The sequence below is a fragment of the Lynx canadensis genome, chromosome E2 (genome assembly GCF_007474595.2).
Source record: "Lynx canadensis isolate LIC74 chromosome E2, mLynCan4.pri.v2, whole genome shotgun sequence".
Lineage (NCBI taxonomy): Eukaryota > Metazoa > Chordata > Mammalia > Carnivora > Felidae > Lynx > Lynx canadensis.
In genome coordinates, this window is record NC_044317.1 from 28,742,414 (window position 1) to 28,762,561 (window position 20,148).

At 48.7% G+C, this 20,148-nt stretch overlaps 1 protein-coding gene across 3 annotated transcripts in view; it reads left to right on the forward strand.

Moving 5' to 3' along the window:
* Positions 1-2,099: 2,099 nt before the first annotated feature.
* Positions 2,100-20,148, forward strand: part of CES1 (carboxylesterase 1) — a 30,776-nt gene continuing 12,727 nt past the window's right edge. The window contains exons 1-8 of one of the 3 annotated variants that reach the window (XM_030298951.1): positions 2,100-2,208; positions 5,292-5,499; positions 9,190-9,334; positions 12,107-12,240; positions 14,633-14,786; positions 16,315-16,419; positions 17,383-17,487; positions 20,073-20,111. In XM_030298951.1, coding sequence (XP_030154811.1) covers positions 2,154-2,208; positions 5,292-5,499; positions 9,190-9,334; positions 12,107-12,240; positions 14,633-14,786; positions 16,315-16,419; positions 17,383-17,487; positions 20,073-20,111 — 945 coding nt within the window. In that variant the 5' untranslated portion in view covers positions 2,100-2,153. The remainder of the gene's footprint in view (positions 2,209-5,291; positions 5,500-9,189; positions 9,335-12,106; positions 12,241-14,632; positions 14,787-16,314; positions 16,420-17,382; positions 17,488-20,072; positions 20,112-20,148) is intronic. The other 2 variants (XM_030298953.1, XM_030298954.1) reach the window with 2 other exon arrangements.

The following is a 20,148-nucleotide window of genomic DNA, read 5'->3' on the forward strand; positions in this document are numbered from 1 at the left end:
TGTGCTGACAGCTCAGAGCCTGGAGCCTGCTTCCGATTCTGTGTCTCCCTCTCTCTATGCCCTCCCCAACTCGTGCTCTGTCTCTCTGTCTCAAGAATAAATAAATGTTTTAAAAAAATTAAAAAAAAATGAATATGGGCTGTAACATTATGCAGCTTTTGTTCAGCCCTCAGCTCTTCCTGTACTTGATGTTCCTTGCCCTGCTGAGCCCCGGGATATCATAGAATCAATTCACGGGGTTAATTTTGAGAACTAAGTGAGGCACAGAATACAAAACGCTCAGCACCTCGTTTGCCACACAGAGAGCTCTCAATAAATCTCTGTCGAATGAAGTCCTGAAAGAATAGAAGTGGAAAATATGAAGTAAAAACACGATACTGCAGCCAGGAAAATGGCTGTGGTAATACAAATTAGATGTATAACCTTCCAGAACTTTTCCCATGCAAAGATCTGTTTTTACTAAAATGGGATGTTAGTATGGAAATAGAATTCATAGACCATACAATTCACCTTTTCCAAAGTGTGCAGTTCAGTGTTCTTTTAGTATATTCACACAGCTGTGTAACGACCCCCACCGCCCCCCCCCATCTAAACCCAGAACATTTCGTCACTCCACAAAAAAGCCTCCTACCCATTCTGAGTCAGTCCTTATGCCCTCCCTCCTCTGCCCCTAGCACCCTCTAATCTACTTTTTGTCTCAATGGATTTACTTATTCTGGACTTTTCCTATAAATAGAATTCTATAATATGTGGCCTACTGCTGTCCAGTTCTTATTGTCAGGCAAGAATCGTGGTTCCTTTCTTTTCATGGCTGAATAATATTCCATTGTATGGAGAGATCAGACTTGGTTTATCCATTCATCAGTTGAATGGTCACTTGGGTTGTTCCCACTTTGGGGTATTACAAATAATGCTTTTCTTTGTATCTCATTTTGTATGGATATGTTTTCAATGATCTTGGGTATACCTAGGAGTGGAATCGCTGGGGGTATGGTAACTCTACGTTCGATTTCTGAGGAACTACTCAGTTATATCCTAAAGCAGCCGCAGCTATTTCATAACCTGATTTTGCCCCTTTTGTAATAGATCAAGGCTGTCTGTCCTTGCCAATAAAAGGGGTGTGCCTCACTAGTTTGAGTGAATGCATGCATAATATTTCCTTAGCCAGCTGTACCAGACTGTATTTAACGAATTCCCTTTTGTTGAACATTTAATAATCTTGTGAAAGAGGCATTGAGCATCTAACTTGTGTCCCCAGCAGATACATGACACCTTCCCAGGTATATTCAGGGCACTTTGTATCCCCCTGTTGTAGTGCTTTCACAATGTGCAGTAATCCACTCTCCCCGACACCACGGAGTCTTATCTACTCCATGGTGAGGTCCTTGAGAAGGAACATCCCTTGAATTCATCTCTGTATCCATATCACCTGGCATAGCACCAGGCTTTTGGTAAATGGAGAATAAATGAATAGATGGAATAATGACTAAATGGAAGGAAGGATGAATGCATGATTAGAGCCAGGGACTAGGGAGAGAAAGAGTTCACTTGTGGTAAGAGCTGTCTGCCCAAAGATCCCCACCTGGAGATGTAGTGAGTTCCCTGACCCTGGAGGTATGTGATAGGAAGCTGAGTCACTTGGAGAGAATATCATAAAGTTAATTTAGACATCAGAAGGGAAACCGGATGAATTTAAGGTGCTTCCAAACTTGACAGCATAGAACTCCATAGAAAAGAAAACCAGGCAGCTAAGAGATTTGTCGCGAGTTCCTTAGCTGAGCAGCTGTGAGGCTGGCAGTTGCTCTAGAAGTTTTCAAGTTTGTTCTGAGAACTTTGGACTAAAGCCTCTCCCTCTCTAAAGGCATCCAACTGTTCATGCCTGCTTGTGAAACCCAGAGTACACTGAGGTTAGAGTCCTGCAAGGCAGAAACCCTTATATAACAGGCTGCTGGACGAGTCCGTGGCTATCTGTAATCGGAGAGGCAGTCCTGGCAGTTTGGACGAAGAGGGTAAACTGAGCGGGTGTGGCTTAGAGGCCCTGCCACTTGTGGAGCCACAGAGCGGTGGGGGCGGGAGTGGGACCAGGGGGTGGGACCCGCACAGCCTCTATAAGCGTCATGGACACCTTGAGGCTCTGAAGCTGCAGTCCTTCCATGATGTGGCTCTTAGCTCTGGTCTTGACCTCCCTCACCACTTCCATGACTTGGGGTGAGTCCTTCTGAAACAAAATAGCGAGGGGCGTTTGGAAATTCTTGTCCAGGCACGAGGTGGGGAGATGCATGAGGGCAAGGGTGTGTGTGGCAGGACTGGTTCCGCAGCAGCCCATGCCCTCCAGACTTGGTGCGCTTGGGACCCAGCGGGTCCCCGCCAACCCGAGACGCAGGGGAGCATGAACACCCTGAGACTGCAGCTGTGTGCACAGGAGGGCACCCAGCTAACCTCATGCCTCATGGATGAGGGTTTCAGAGACTCCGTTTATTTTCCGCTTGATTATTTGTCTGAGTATGGCTGAATCACAGAGGGTGGCTTGGAAGAGTAGTAAGAGTACCCCTGGCTTTCTGCAAGTTGCATTAAGCCACTTTGCTTTTAGGAAAGACCTATATTGGTACCTGTTATCGTAACCCAGAGAAATCCGAAGAGGCTCTTCACTGTTCTGTTACTGTACTCATGTAGGTCTTTTCTAAAAAGAAAGAGGCCTTATGCAACTTGCAGAAAAAGAGGTGGGCGGGGGGCGGGGCGGGGGTCGCTCTTCACTTCATGCCATTTCGACTTCGGAAAGATTTCATAGGAATGCTCTACCTTTGGCTGGCACACAGAGAGCCTGGATGGACTGTATATCCAGAGTGCATGGGTTTGAATTACTAGCTGGGTGTCCTTAGACTCCCTGCTTTAGTTTTCTGTGGCTCGGTTTCCCCCTCTCTAAAATGGGAATGACAGTACCTACCTCATTATGCTGTTGTGAAAGGTAAAACAGGTTGTTTCTAAAAAGTGCCTGCTATGGAGAGTGCAAATAAAGGATTCCTAAATAAAGAAGTTGTTTTCAAATGTAGTGCGGTTGTAGAAAACTTGAGGTATGTTAAGGCCAACAGATCAGGAGCCAGCCGCAATAGCTCGCTACTCACAGTTCCCAGGACGGGGAGGCATGCCACCAGCATGTTGCAGGGCAAGGTGATGCTCAGGCGGGGTGGGAGGAAGAGGGAGGAGGAAGGAATTTCGGGAATTACCGTAGTTGCCAGGGGAAGGAAGAGGTAAGACAGGATAAGCAAGTTTAGGATTGGGAAACTAACCAATTTCAGGGAGTTCTCAGGCACAAGAGCGGCTGGCTGTTGTTGGGTACCTGGCCCTGGAGTGATTAGGGCAGGATGGTAGTGGCTTGGCCTGGGAGAGCCCCATAAGAAGGTGGTAGGGGTACGGGTTCTGCTTGCCCAAAGGGAAATTGACTCCTGTCTCTAGAATTGGCTCCCTCTGAGAGGGGCAGTGCCTCCGGGGTCAGCAAGGCCCCAGATGTCAAGCATCAGCATACACAAAATAAAACACGAGATAACACAAGAGTGTAGCACGGGACCCCGAATGCATCTGTGCCCGTTTACAGGCAGAGAAACAGACTCAAGAGAGGGAAATGTATTTGCTCAAGGTCAACTGGAAAATCACGCTCCGGAATCTGTCTGTGGTTCATGAATGGAGAGCCAGGGCTGTGACCATCAGAACTGTGAGGGTCCAGACCTCACCTGCATTTTATCTTCATTCTGATGGGGACATGGTGAGAAACCTGGAACTACATATAAGGGCAGAGTAAGAACCCAATTAGGAATGGATCTATCCCTTCCTGCTGGTTACCCCCTGGCAAGGCCATCCCATTTCCATCCTCAGAAAGTCCATACTGGCTGCCTCCGTTTCCTCAGCTTCCTCATCTGTAAAATGGGCATATTGTAAAGATAAATGGGAAATGGACCGGAATGCACACGTGGCACATAGTGAGCGCTCAGCATACAAACATTACATCTATACTTACGTCGTACATCGAGTGCACACTGCTCCTGTTACCATAACCCTTATGCCTCTCGCTCCATCCACCCGCTTTTTCACCCTCGCCGATTGTGCTTCTGTCCACTTCATCTGTCTTGAGGATTATCACTGGATATTCTCCTATAAGACCAAACCTGGATTCTCCTTTTCTGTTCTGCCCTCACATTTTGAGGGAGAAGTTGGCCTTTTGTCTATGCCTAAAAGGGAGCAATTGGAAGGATGCCAGGCTAGAAATGGTTTCAGATGAGAAATTTACACACACAGGCTGCTTGGGGGATGGGCCCGTGATCAAGAGTCTGAGCAGCCACTTGCACATGCAAATCCAGAAAGAAACCAGGACTGGGTTGGAAGCTTCAGGGAGACGGGTGTGCAGCTGGGTGGGAAGAACTGCCTGCCCAACAAGGGTGGAACAGGTAGGAATCGGACCCCCAGTCTCCCCTCTGGACGACCCTGTGCAGAGCCACCAGAAGAACCCCCTTCAAGCTGATTGGGTCACTCTGGCATACTCCTGGACTGTTCACTGCCTCTCATTTACCCACTAAATAAAGGCCCAACTGTTAGGCTGGCGCTGAGGCCCTCCCAGGACTGAACCTGACTCATTACAGGCTGCCACCCGCTCCCCAGCGACTCCCTTCGCTTTCCTCAGGCTGGCCTTGCATTTTGCTCTCAGAGCCTCGCCTAGGCACGTTCTCTTCTCTGCTTTATACCTTATCCCCACTCTCCCCTCTGCTGCTTGTTGGGTCCCCCTCTCCCACTGCCAGTCTCAGCTCCAAGTTCACTGTCCCCATGATGCCACCAATCAGAAGGTCCCCCTGCCTCTTCTGACTCCTGTAGGGCCTCACTGGGACCTCTCTCAGGACACCAACCCCCTGCTTCCCTCTGAGTGGGTCAGGTGTGTTTATGACTCATTCTCCCTACAAGGTTCAGAGACACTGAGAGGAGGGAGTGCCTCTTGTTCATCCTCTCGGCCAGCATGCAGCTCAGCGCCTGGGTCCTAATGGATACCTGTTTCTAGAGTCTTCTAAGGGTGGAATCAAAAGGCTTGATCCTCTCAGCAGCTCTTTTTCTTGCATTTCCTTTTTACTTGATGGTATTATACCTCCAATACCAATACCAATCCAGATAGCCCCGAGTAAGGGGCTGTTTACAAAGAAGAAACCGAGGCCCAGAGGGTTTCAGTGACTCATTCAAGGTCACATGCTGAAAGCAGAAAACCCACCTGCAGTCCAGGTCAAACTTTTCCTCTCTTTCCTCTGGATGTCCAGCAGGGCACCCGTCCTCACCTCCTGTGGTGGACACCTCTCAAGGCAAAGTCCTGGGCAAGCACGTCAGCGTAGAAGGATTTGCACAGCCTGTGGCCGTCTTCCTGGGAATCCCTTTTGCCAGGCCTCCTCTTGGATCCCTGAGGTTTGCTCCACCACAGCCTGCAGAGCCATGGAACTTCGTGAAGAATACCACCTCCTACCCTCCTATGTAAGCTGGCATCTTTTCAATGGGAATGTTTGCCTCAAAGTGATACAGGAAGGAGCCAAGGCAACACCCTGAGTGGCTTTGTTCTGAAATCTCTGAGCTGTTGTAGATCCTTAAAAAGCTTGCAGAACTCACAGCATTCTAGAGCCCTTTATTCAACAAACGTTTATTGAGCATGTTCTGGGTTCCTAGGACCCATGCATGAAAATTATCCCTATGTTCGTGGCGCTTGCATTCGAGCAGGGAGAGTTAGATAACAAACAAAAAATATGCAAATTAATAAATTATGTACTATGTTAGAATATGATAAATGTCTTGGGAAAGAATTAGAAGTTGAGTCAGTGAGGGAGATCAGCTGTAATGATTCTGTTTATTCTCTCGTCTCGAACTTTGCTAAAATGGGGGAGCAGGGTGGGTGAAGGAGGTTTGTGGGTGGGGAGTCCTGAGGGGAGTTGACTGGGAAAGTTCTCAACTCCCAGGTGTGTCTAAGTACCTAGTCATGAGCAGAGCAGTGGTTGGTATGTCCCAATCACCCTGACCAAAGGGGCGCCTGGGTGGCTCAGTCGGTTGAGCATCTGACTTTGGCTCAGGTCATGATCTCGAGGTTCATGAATTCAAGTCCCGCGTCGGGCTCTGTGCTGACAGCTCAGAGCCTGGAGCCTGCTTTGGATTCTGTATCTCCATGTCTCTCTGCCCCTTCCCTGCTCATGCTCTCTCTCTCTCTCTCTCTCTCTCTCTCTCTCTCTCAAAGATAAATAAGCATTAAAGTATTTTTAAAATGTATGTATGTTTATTTCCTGATTGCAAAGGTAATAACATACTTAGTACAGAAAAGGGAGGAAGCACAGGTAAGTAAAGGTAAGACAATGAAAATCATACACAATTCCCCCATAGAGAGAACTGCTGTTCACATTCTAGATTCTGCTTTTCTGGTCTTTTATCTATTGCATATTTTCTCCATTAAAAATAGAATCCATAAGATTCTGCACTGAATTCCAATGCGTGGGTTTCTTTTCCCCCACATCAAGAAACAATTCTCTGACACCAGCTGTGTGTCCTACAATTCAACTCATTCTTACACTGTTCTGCCCGGAGATAGTGTCAGATCCCACAGGTTAAAGACTCAGCCCCACAAGACTGCTATCTGCTTCTGATGCCAATCACAAGTAGTCCAAGCTGTCAACTGTGCTTGTAACCTTGGCTCTAAATCACAGGTTCCCATGACCCCCTTCCTGGGTTCTATTAATTCGCTAGAGTGGTCACAGATCTCGGGAAACTGGTTTATTCACCTAGATTACAGTTTATTACAAGGTTTTCAAAGAGTATGTATCAACAGTTAAACAAAGAGATCCGTGGGGTGAGGTCCTGAACAAAGGAGATTCTGTGTCCTTCTAGAGTTTGGGTTCTGGCACGGTGGCCTTAAAACATTCTGATTCAACAACTTGGGAACTCTCTGAACCCTGTCCTGTGGGTATTTTGGGGAAGGCTTTGTTACGTAGGCATGATTGATGAAACCAGTGGCCACTGGCCAGGATTCCACCTCCAGCCCCTCCTGCCTCCCCAGAGGCCAGGGGGCAGGACTGAAAGTTCCAGGCCTTTAATAAGTGTTTCATTTACCTGACAACCAGCTAACATCTGAAGTGTGATCAAAAGTCACCTTATTAACACAACAAAAATATCTTTGCTGTTTTCTTCACAGAGGAAATGCCAGAGGTTTTAGGGAGTCTGTTCCAGAAATAGGATGGAGGCCAGATAGATATTTCTTATGATAAAAAAAACAATATCACCTCACACGATAAAGGTAGTTTAGATGCCTGCTTTGCTCATTTATAAATATATCATGAACATTGTTCTATGTCATTAAATATCATAGCCTGACATAGAAATAGCTACATTACATTGAGTATTGAATCATACTTTATTTACCCAATCTCTTATATGGGGTCATTAAGTTGTTTTTGATAGTATAAATAACACTCTGATGAATATCCTGCAGCTAAATCTTTATGCCCACCAATGAATATTTTTGGAAAAGTTCGAAGAAATGACATTTCTGAGTAAAAGAGTATGCACCTCCTGTTAAATTCCTTTCCAGAAATGTTCCAACCACACTCTTCCTTTTAATATATGAACACCTCCATTCACCAGAACTTTGGCAATGCGTGGGGTTATTAAAAAATACCTTTGGGCTGTTGGATAGGCAAAATAATAATAATTATTATTATCATTATAGTTATATATAATTTTGCTATTTATTCCCCATTGATTTGAACACTAGTGACGTTGAACTCTTTTCTCTCTTTTGACGTTGATTTTCTTCTTTTAGACTATTAAGCTCCTTGTTCTGGTGATCAGGAGGAAAGTTCCCTTACGGTGGAAATTAAGAAGTCACCGTTGGGGGCCCTGATCTGCCACTTGATAACTATGTCATCAAGTGCCTCACGTACCTAATTTACATACAGAGGGCAGTGATACCTGCCTTCTGTTACCTTGAGATTGAGAAGCGTTGCTTATTATGTCCTTAGAAATATAATGCACTACATAGTAAAGATCTTTCCGGCTGTGTGACCTTGGGTAGTTCTCTAACCTCTCTGTGCTTCAGTTTTCTCAACTGTAAAATGGGGATAGTAATAGAATCTATGTTATGGGCTTGTCATGGGAGGATTAAAGGGGTTAGTACATAAGGAGTACTTAAAACAGCACCTGGCATGCTGGGAGGGCCATGAATATTACCAGTTTTAATCTATGTTGGAGCTTTAAGATCTGTTATTAGGGAAACCAATAGTGCTTGTCTGGGTTGGATAGATTCTTAGCATGTCAGGGCTGCAAGACCTTTTTTTTTTTCTTTTTTTTTTAATGTTTATTTTACTTATTTTGAGAGAGAGACAGCACAAGCAGGGGAGGGGCAGAGAGAGAGGGAGAGAGGGAATCCCAAGCAGGCTCCGTGCTGTCAGTGCAGAGCCTTAACGCGGGGCTCCAACTCACGAAGAGCGAGATCGTGACCTGATCTGAAATCAAGTGTCAGACAAGCTTAACCGACTGAACCCCCCCAGGCGCCCCTGCAAGGCCCTTATAGAAATCCCTTCCCTCACAGAGACCTGGCAGATTCAAGCCAAAGCAGGCAAGGGATTCACCCTGGGTCTCCCAGAAAATTAGTGAGGGAGGCAGGACCAGAATACAGTTCTCCTGATATGGCCCCACACTCATTTCACCCCTGACCTGTTGTGGTCCTTAAACGCCTGCCATGTGAGTGACTTTGCAGGGATTATGGAAGTCTACCATGAACTAGAACATGCTCACCTGGTGGAGGACACGTTTACCTGGAACACGGAGAGCTGGGATGCTTCTGGGACTGTTTCCTCTGGCATTGAAACAGTCCTCTCCCAGGCAGTCAGCATACTGGCAGCCTCCTCTCCTTGACCCAGGGCCCCTCAAAGCCTCCAGGAAGGGGAGAGGTGCTTCTCACCGTACATGGTCCCGGGAGACCTTAGTGAGCCTCAGGCCCCCTACCCAGACTCTCCCTCACCGCCTCTCCTGAGAGAGTCTCCGAACCATTCCAATGTCTCCAGCCTCGTAAGAACAGCTTTACTTACCAGCCTAAACCCACCAGCCCAAGGCCTGGCCTGACCGCAGAAGGCATTTGCTCAGCTCCGAGTGAACCTCACAAGCTCCTCTTTCTTGTCCCCTCCCTAGGTGCTCCCAGGATGCAGTGGGAGGGCAGGTGCTGTCAGACCTCTTTACCAACAGGAAGGAAAACATTTCTCTCAAGTTTTCCGAAGACTGCCTGTACCTAAATATTTACACTCCTGCTGACTTGAGGAAGAAGAACAGGCTGCCGGTAAGCAGAAGCTTCCAGCACTGCGGGTCTTCTGGTGTAGACCAGAAGAGCGAGAAGGCAGCTTGGGTGAGGGCTGTTTCAGGGACCCCCTGCTTCCCTTACCTCCCACGGTCAGACCCCATGACCCCAAGAAACACAAGCTCTCCACACCTCAGTCTCCCCTAGTGACAGACACGGGGCCTTTGGGCGAGTTTGCTGTGCCTCTGTCATGCACATTGTGATTTTTGCCAAATTGTTTCTTGCTGATAGAAGGACAAGAATGATTACTCTTAGAGTTAAGCCGCCAGTCCAATCCTTCCTTTACAAGTAGAGAAACTGAGGTCCAGAATGGGGGAGGGGAGGTCACGCTGCGGGATTGGCGGGATGAGAGCATAGGCCTTCTGAGTCTCAAACCAGTGCTCCCTGGCACAGACTGAGAAAGTGAGCCTGTGGGTGGCCTTTCCTCAGCACTTAAGATGCTCCTCTGTCAACTTCCAGGGTCCCCTGAGAGATGTTAGGGGAAGAGCCTGGGGCAACCCATGAAGCTCTTTCTTTTACCTCTGGCCAAATTTCTGGGATTTTATTGTAGCTAATCTCCTTCCTTAATTGTCTTTGGCACCGACCTATGACCCCATGAGTCAGCATTTCCACAATAAAAGAGGCCTAGAGGTGGGGCAGCTTCCAAACTCACGCTGAAGCTTGGAGGAAGGTCTTCTGGAAAAGGAGGTATTCCCTGGGGTGGAGAGGCGTGGGGATGTTAGCACCCAGCCATCTCCCAGAAGCACACCTGGCATGATGCCCTGGAGTGGGGGGAGGGCACCTGTGGACTTGTGAGCAGAAACTAGCACTGTATATGCTCAGCTCAGTGAGATGGGACAACGTTTCACTCACTCATTCATTCATCCATTCTTCTGTTACGTGCCCTCCCATGCATAGCTACACCTGGGGGTTAGGACAAAGGAGGGACAAAAAAGCCATCACCAGACAGCCATTACTGTGGAGGATGACTCCATCTGCGATGCTCAAACGCTGACCAGCTTCTTCAGTGAATCACTACTGACCAGCCCTTGCCTCAGCTTTCAGGCAGATGACTGCAAACTCAGTCCCTCTCGGCAGAGGCGGGCAGGGATCAGAGGTGTGGGAGGAACAGAGGGAGGACCCCTACTTACGGACACAGGACTACAGGGTCTGGTCTTAAGCCTTGGTTCTGCCTTTTACTAGCAGAGAGACCTGGCTCTCTTTCCTTAGAATAGCGTTAGTCACATATTCGATGACGCATGTCAAGCTTTGTCTCAGTGGCTGGTGAGTGTGCAAGGCAAGTACTCCTGAAGCATTAGTTAGAGTTGAAGGGAAGATCTTACTCCTGTCCTAACGGCCAGCCCACTGCACCAGGCTGGGGGCCACACTGTGCTGGGTGGCTCAACGGATGGACTCCAGAGCCAGACTGGGTGGGTCAAGTCCTGCTTCTGCTGCTTATTAGTTGTGTGACTTCAGGCGGGTTAAATGCCTCAGTTTTCTTGTCTGTTAACGGGACAGCATTAGTCCCTACTTCATGGAATGGTACTTGGCACTTAGTGTTACAAATTCTTTTTTTTTTCAAGTTTATTATTTTTGGGGACACCTGGGTGGCTTGGTCGGTTAAGTGTCCGACTTTGGCTCAGGCCACGATCTCCCAGTCCGTGGGCTCGAACCCCACGTCGGGCTCCGTGCTGACAGCTCAGAGCCTGGAGCCTGCTTCGGATTCCGTGTCTCCCTCTCTCTCTGACCCTCCCCCACTCATGCTCTGTCTGTCTCTCTCTCTCAAAAATAAATAATCATTAAAAAATTTTTAAGCTTATTATTTATTTTAAGAAAGAGAGAGAGACAGTGGGGGAGGGGCAGAGAGAGAGAGAGGGAGAGAGAGAATCCCAAGCAGGCTCCATGCTGCCAGTGCAGAGCCCAATGCGAGCCTCCATCTCACCAACTGAGATCATGACCTGAGCCGAAGTTGGATGCTTGACTGACTGAGCCACCCAGGTGCCCACCCCCAATTTTTTTTATTAATAAAACTATTACAGTATTATTTTTCAAGCACTCTTACTCCCTGGCTGTGTGAGCGCCTACATGCCAGAGCCGAGCATTATGAAGTGCCATGTCTACCCTCATCCGCAAGGCTTATCGTGGTCCCTGGCACATAGTAGGTTCTCACATCATGTCGGTCAAATGAATGACGACTTACTGGAGGAGGTGGCTTTTAGGCTGGGCTTTGGAAGATGGGTGGGATTTGGGGTTGCAGAGGAGGCAGAAGGAAGGTGTAGTTGAAAGAAATCCCACTGGGGGCACGTGTGCTTCTCGAGACAGTCATTCATGTGCCAGAGCCGTTTAATTCACCGCACACGAGGTAAGTAAGATGAGGCTGAAATACAGGGCTGCGGCAGGCAGGGCGTGCAGGGCTGTGGGAACAGTCCGAGCATGAGGACAATGGGAGTGTTGGGTGTTGGGGAGAACGTGGTACTCTCAACCTCGGCTGCTCCCATGATGAAGTTCTCAGCGTGAGGAGCCTGGTGACACTGGAGCTGGGGACCCAGGAAGGGACAGCCAGGGTGTACCGAGTAGGGTGGTGGCCCAGGCCCCGGTTGGGAGCACAGAAGAAAGGAGCACCTGCCTGCTCCCACTTTGCTGGGGACTAGTGGACTTCAGGGATCGGCCCCCTTGGGTCACGGTCAAGAGGTAGGCGACCAAACCAGATAACCTGTTGAGGCCCTTCCTGGCTTTGCTTCCTCTAACCAGGACGGTTGCTTCCCTCCTGTCCAGGTGATGGTGTGGATCCACGGAGGGGGTCTGATGGTGGGCGGAGCATCAACCTATGGTGGACTGGTCCTCTCTGCCCATGAAAATGTGGTGGTGGTGACCATTCAGTACCGCCTGGGCATCTGGGGATACTTCAGGTAAGATACATTGGCCCCCAAAGCAAGGATGCAAGGATTCAGCTCTGATCATGTCAGCCCTCGAGGGGATCTTGGCCAGGTTCCCTAGTGAAGCATCCAAGTCCCTTCATATTTGGGCTCTACCTATCTTCTCCTTCCCCAGCCACACGGGTCCACTTGCTTCCGAGCTTTTTGTAGGTGTATCCTCTCTACCTAGAATGCCCGTTCTACCTGATGGACTTCTTCCTTTTTTTTTTAATGTTTGTTTATTTTTGGGGGGAGAGGCAGAAAGAGGGGGACAGAGGATCTGAAGCAGGCTCTGTGCTGACAGCAGAGCCTGACGTGGGGCTCGAACTCATGAACCGTGAGATCATGACCTGACCCGAAGTTGGACACCTCAACCGACTGAGCCACCCAGGCGCCGGTACCTGATGAACTTCTATTCATCCTGCAAGGCCCAACCCAAATGTTACACCCTCTGAAATACTCTTCTCTTTCTCACTTGTGCTGTCCCAGCACATTGCACACATCTATCGAGACAGCATGCGGCGGGGCACTTAGAGGCTACCACATGAGAAAGGAAGGAAGGAACGTGGTCCGGGCAGGAACTCAGTGCATCCTTGTGGGTGAAGGAAAAGGAACGGGTGTCTGGAGCTGAAGGTTGTCGGTGCATCTGACTCCAGTGGACAGCCCCCCAGGGAGGAATGTCAGACCCACTCCTCCCGTTTCCTTTTTTGGAATTTGGCCCAAATGAGTGAAGGCAGGTGTCTTCCCGATTGAGTCTCCATGGGGCAGGGACCAGTTTCCCTGCAGGACACAGTTACCTCTGTGTTACACAGTCCCTCTGACCCTGAGATGGCTGAAGGGTGGGCCGGGGGTGGGCTGCTCCCAAGAAAGACCCCCAGGGCTGGAGGAGGGCTACCCCAGGTGAGTGCTGCCTCGGGATGAATCGCCATCATTGAGACTCCTCTCCTCTCTCAGCCGTGGCCTGTCTCTCTGCTCCCCGTTACAGTCAAACCGCTATATTAGCTATTTCTGCTGCTGCTGCCCCTCCCAGTCCGCCCTCTGCCCACCCCACCCCGGTCAGGGTTCCTCCCCAAACACACCACTGCGTTCTGGCCGAGGTCACGAGTGACCCAACAGCTCTTGGGCCAACCTCGGCAGCATCCACACATGGCTCTTCACACGAGACCTTCTGACCTCCATGTGTATCTCTCTCTCCGTCTCCACTGGCCCCCTGGTTGACCTCAGGGGCCGCATTCAAAGCTCCCTGTTTCAGCCCCTGCCTCTCCTTGGAAATCCAGATGTGTAAGGCATTAACTAGTACCTGCACCTGCTGCCATCTCCACTGGACGTCTGAAGGGCCCCACACTCCACGGGGACAAACTTAACCCTTGACCCCCACCGCTCCTTGCTCCGCACTTTCCTACTCTCCTGACAGTGCCTCCTGTTGGCTACTGGAAGCCCCTCCTTCCACCTGCTCCAGATAGAAGACTAGCGGGCACCCTTGACTTGTCTTCTTCTTACTCCTCACATCCAGTCGGGTCAGCAAATCCTGTTGGTTCCACCTTCAGAATATATTCAGGATCCAACCACTTCTCGCCTCCACCCTTATGGCCCCTAACCAGCCCTCTGTGTCTCTCTCTTAGATGATTGTAATAACCACCTACTTTTATAACCCTGCTTCTTGGATGCTTACGTCTAATCCAGACAGTAGCCAGGGCGATCATTGAAGACATAAATGGAACCTCGTTGTTGCCCTGAAATGGATTCCCACATTGCTAACAATGACATCAAAGGTCTTACCAAGGCCCACAGAGCCCTCTAGCTGCATGTCCGACACTCCTACTTTTGTCCACTGGACCCCAGGGCCTTTGCACTGGCTGTTTTTTCAGCCTGGCATTCCCTTCTTTGGATATGTGCAAGGCTCACGCGCTCATCGATTCAAGTCTCTACTCAAACGCCACCACCTCAAAGAGGCCTTTCTTGGTCATGTGATCTGAGATAGGACCCAGCTGCTCCACTCCTGCCTTTTCCCTCACCCTGTTTTATTTTTCCTGAGAATACTTTTATTATCTGACATCATATTCTGTATTTATCTGTTTGTGTGTGATCTGTAGTGTGAGCTCTGTATATCAGAGATTTTGCCTGCTTTGTTGTCAGATGTGCTCCTAGCTCTTAGAACAGTGTTTTGCATAAAGTAGACACTCAGTAAATAGATCCCAGTTGAATGACTATAGAGCCCTACAACAGAACAAGGCTACAGAAATGAAGATGGGAGATGACCCTTGTGTCAGGGTTGTGGAAGCCCAGTCTTTTACTAGAAGACTCACCTAGGGCCCCCAGCCCCATTTATGGTCCTGAGAGCCCTGCCATGAAGTCTGTGCTCCCGCCTCCACCCTGTTCTTAACAGCACAGGGGACGAACACAGCCGGGGAAACTGGGGTCAGTTGGACCAGGTGGCCGCACTTCGCTGGGTCCAGGAGAACATTGCCAACTTTGGAGGGAACCCGGGTTCTGTCACTATCTTCGGAGAGTCAGCAGGAGGTATCAGCGTCTCTATTCTTGTAAGTGTTCCTGGCCTTGGTACGGCTACTGATGAGACTCCTTGGAGACTTTTGCCCTGTTGGCACCTTTCCCTACGAGATCTGGATCTAGGGCTGCCCCTACTCTGCATGGCATTAGATGGTGGGGAGGGCTAATGGTCAAACTCTCCTTGGCCCCCGGGAGGCTCAGAGCCCAGGCTAGTGTCCTGGGTCCTCGAGCGTCTCCAGCCCCAGCCACAGCGGCGACATTCCTCCTCTTCTAACGTGGCTGAGCTCCAGCTCTCTCTCTCCTTCCTACTCATCTTAACATTAGGATTCACTGCATTTCTCCTGGAAGGTAGGGGTGAGCATGGATTATGAATAAGAGTTGGACAGCGTCACTGTTCGGCCTGAAGCCAGGTCTGCCTGTCGGGGGATGTGAGCGCTCAGAGCAGGGCAGAGGTGGAGCCAGGATGGGGGGAGTGTGTGACCAGGGGAGGGTGGTGGGAGTGGGATCGGGAAGGGATGGGGGAGCCGTGTGGGCTCCTGGGGCCCCTGGGGACCAGGTGTGGGGAATGAGGCTGGGGAGCCGCTGAGAGAAGCAGGGATGGAAACCAGCTGACAAAGTGCTGGGAGCCATAGAACACCCTCCAGCCCCTTCACTGTTGAGGGTCAGCACCATTACTGTATTTTGAATGTATGTATTGGTTTCCTTGTGGAACACTCAGAAGGAAATGTTTTTATATCTTATTAAGTGGAGAAATAGGAAAAGTACAGACAAACCCAAAGAAAAAAAAGTCATCCATAGCCCCATTACCCAGGGAAGCTCACCATGGACATTTTGACACTTTTCTAGTTTTTTCCTCCATGATTCGCTTACCCTGTCTCTCTCTCTGTCTCTGTCTCTGTCTCTGTCTCTCTCTCTCTCTCATCTATCTATCTATCTATTTATCTATCTATCATCTATCTCTGATTGATCTATCTATCATTTATCTACCTAAGATTTTTTAAACAAAACTCTTCCTTAGCATATCTTATAATGGAAACATTTCCCTGAACATTAAACACTCTTCCACTAATATCATTTTGTTGTAGATTCCATGGTATTCCATGGTATAGTATTCCACGGTAAGAACGGAAAATGGTTTATTCACTCAACTGCATGATTTTGGAAGCTTAGGTTATTCCCAATTATATTATAAACGTTATGATCACTTTTCTTAGGATAAATCCTGAGTAATGGAAATGGGGAATCGGAACTGTGTCTTTAAAGTGTGGCCAGGAGTTGCCACACTGTGTTTAGATAGTTCTGATTGTTATGATCAGTGCGATCGTAACACTTCCTCTTCTCCCCTCTTTCTGTGCTGCTGGCTCTCTCCAGCTAAGGTTCTCTTGGAGAAACCAGTCCCAGGATCGGCCTGGGACCAGGCCAGGCCAGGCAAGGACCTGCTGTGTCTACTGAGTGCCAGGGTCTTCAAGGGAATGGGCCAGAGTAGAGCTGTGGATGGGATAGCTCTTGAAAAGCCCTCCACACAAGCAGAAACTCTCTTTCTGTCCACTCTCCTGCCAGGTGTTATCTCCACTGGCCAAGAACCTCTTCCACCGGGCCATCTCCGAGAGTGGCGTGGCCCTCACTACTGCCCTGGTCAAGAAAGACATGAAGGATGCAGCTCAGGTGGGTCACACTGGGTCACCTGACACCCTCTGCTCCGCTCCCCTGGAGTCTTCAGGGGACTTTCCTGCCAGGGCATCCAGAGTCATGAAACTGGAAGGGCGAGGAGACGTGGCAGCCAGCCTCCCAGTTTTACCACTGAGCAAACTGGGGCGGACGGTGGAAGCAGCTTGCCAGGGACCACGAGGGATCGGGGCAGAGCTGGGATTCGAGCACGTGGCTCTGGACCGCCAGCATGGTGCTCTGTCCACTGAGCACTCTTCCCAAAGTGTGCCAAGGCGGGCTGCCAGGCCACACAGTGGGCAGCGGACTGTCCCCACGTCTCGTCTCTCAGGGTCTCAGTTCTGGTGAACCCACTAGCAGGATGTCTCCTCCTTAAGTGCCTCATGGCTGGGGTGGGTTCCTGGAGAATTCATTCATTCACTCGTTCATTCATTCATCACATAATTTGGGGATAGCCAGACATCTAACAGCCTCGTGAATTTTGCATTGTAATGGAGGAGGCAGATTAATGATTCCATAATCACACAGATTATAAAGTCTCAGCTGATAAGAGCAATAAAACAGAGGTGTCTGATGTCATAACGTAATCCAAAAGAAGCACCTAAGCTAGTGTGTAGGGTGTAAGGCTTCCTGAAAAGACATCTGAAACCAGGCAGTGTGGTTCTGGATTCCATGCTTTTACAGCCCCCCCCCCCACGGCCGCCCCGATCCCCCGCCCTGCGCTCCCTCCCTCTAGACGCTCAGCTTGGAGATCGTTACACCCATTTTAACAGAGACAGGGGAATAAGGACAAAGCTTGTCTAATTGGCACGACGGGACCCAGGACCCCCACCTGCTGGTCTCAAGTATTCTCTGCTCCCCCACCACTGTCTTTAAAAATGAAGGTCAGGGTAGAACAGCTCTTTATTAATGGAGGGAAGGGACATGGCTCTTGAATTCTGCTGTTCCTTGTGATCTCTGCAGCAAATTGCTTTCTTTGCTGGGTGTAAAACCACCACCTCGGCTGTCACTGTTCGCTGCCTGCGCCAGAAGACAGAAGAGGAGCTCCTGGAGATATCGCGGAAGATGGTAGGTGTATCCATTCTCGTGGCCACGCGAGCACCCCACCCAGGCTTCATTATTTCAGCAGTCCCCTTGACCTAGAAACCTGCCTGGGACAGTGTCTCTCCCCTGGGGAACAGTGTCAGCCTCTGGATATGAATGGGAATTTCTTTCTTTTTTTTTTTTCTTTATTTAATTTGAGAGACAGAGAGAGAGAGGGAGCATGCAAGCTGGGGAGAGGGGCAGAGGCAGAGACAGAGAATCTTAAGCAGGCCCCATGCTCATGCCGAGCCCAACTTGGGCTTGATCCCATGACCCTGGGATCATAACCTGAGCCAAAATCTAGAGTCAGATGCTCACCCGGCTGAGCCACCCAGGTGCCCCTCTTTTTTTTCTTTTTTATGATGAAATATCTCAAACATTTGCAAAGTTGAAAAACAGCATAATGAACAAATTGTATCATAATCTCTCACCTCTATCAAAACTTACTACTTTCCCATTCTTGTTTCCAAATGTATTTTTAAGAAATGAAGCATTACATATTCCCTACTGTTCTGAATTTTGAGGATGGGATATTAAGAACAAAGATTTTAAGGAAGGTTGTCACAATTTATCTTGCTTAATTTAGAAACTACCTCAATTATATCCCAGTAGTGGCCCAATTTTCTGGCTTTTCTGAGACTCTGCCTCCATTGTGATTCTAGAACAACCATCCATCCATCAATTCATTCATCATCTTATTTGTCTACTCATCCACCAGTCTGTCCAATTCATCAATGTTCTTTTATCAGTTTAATATCAGTCCATCCCTAACTTTCGTTCATTTCAGTCATCTCTACATTATCCAACCACCGTGTATCTTCACTTACCATCCACTTATCATCCAAAATCAGTGATCCATCCCTCACCTAGTTATTGTTGATCTATCTACCAATCCGTCTGATTCACCCTTACGCCATTGTATTGACCAACTCCACCCATCATCTACATCCATCCATCTGTCTATCTGTCCATCCATCCGTCCCTCCCTCCATCCATCCTAGGTGTATGGAGAAGGGTAATTGGGTGGGTGATGCAGACATTAATCAGATACAGTCCTTGCTTATGAGGATCTGTCCAAGGAGAAACACACTCATATGCTTCATGGGTTAAGGGTGATGGGAGTATACAGAGAGGAAACATTCATAATAGTCAGTAGGGATGCTTCACAGAGGAGGGACATTTGAGGACTGATGGATGGCTATGACAGTGTCATCACAAGGACGCGCAGAAAATACAGCATGTAAGCCCAATGGGAACTATTCCCTCTGTGGGAGAAGGGTATGAATGTGAGCTAAGGTGTATCCTAAGCCCCTGGACTCTCAGCTGAACCCTCAGCCTCTAAGGATATTCCCGGACCCTCCAGGGCTAGGCCTCTGGCCCTGGACTCTTGTTTTATTTCCTGGCTTAACTCCAACGTCCAAAGCCTTGGGGCTTGGATCTTGGTTTCTCAGTCTCAAATAAGGTGATCAGTGCATTCAAAGAATAAAAACACAATTATTTCCGATTCCTGGAAAGAGGTAGGTTTATTTCAGCAATTCTCCATTGACTTAAGAAGACTCAGTTTATAAGGAGAGACTTGGCGATTTTGAGAAAACCCAGAGAAATTAACAGCCCATGTTATGTTTCTGAGTTGATATAGAGTGTCTCCCCAAAACACACCCACACACTCCCCCCCCCCCACACACACACAGATACACAGACATACAACTCACTGACTGGTAGGGCTACAGCCCTAATAAAGAATACCTTACTGGTCACTTGCTACATTCTAGTGAGACCTGTTAGCTACAGTGTAGCAAATACACAGCAAAAAGGAGCCAGGGTTGGGGTGAATTTCAGGGAGTTTGCTTAAGTCAGGACTTTCTTATACAAGAGGAGACTCCTCTCAAAATGCCTTGAGTGGAAAAAGAAATGTGTTGTAACAAAATCTTCATGAAACTAACTGAAAACTAAACCACAGTTGAGGAATACATGGCTTCAGGCATGGCTGGATCCAGATGCACATATGATATTAAGAATATACCTGCTCTATCTTTCAGCTTTTTTTTTTTCTCTCAGGCAAGTTTGTTCCCTGGGGAGGTTAAAGATAGCAACAGCATCTAGACTTACATTCCTATCCATTTAGAAACTTTCACAATAATTCCAGCAAAAGTTTGGGGGGTAAAGTCTATTGGAGTAACATGGGCCTGTGCCCATACCCGAACTAATCTCTATGGTCAGGGAGATGGGGCACCCCAGGTCACATACAGATGCCTGGATTTATGGAGTGAGAGTGGGGAAGAGGGAGGTCCCCCAAAAGAATACTGGGGTCGTGTTGCCTGGGGAAACAAGTAGGGGAAATGGATGGAGGGCAGGGCAGGCACAAACAACAGACGTTTTCTCCAGTGCCTCCCTCCCCCATCCCACACCTACACCTGTGCCCCTGCCCAGGGGAGCCAGTGTCCTGCCCACTTCCTCTCAGTCCAGCCAGGGTGGCACCAGGAGGGAGAACCTGACACCTTTGGCTCACCTCTCATGGCTTTTGTCCCTGGAAGCCTTCTCACCCACACCCTCTGCCTTTGTCTTCACAGAAATTTTTCACTATTGATTTATATGGAGACCCCAGAGAGGTAAGGACTTTTGGTTTCTTGATTACAGGTTTCTTGA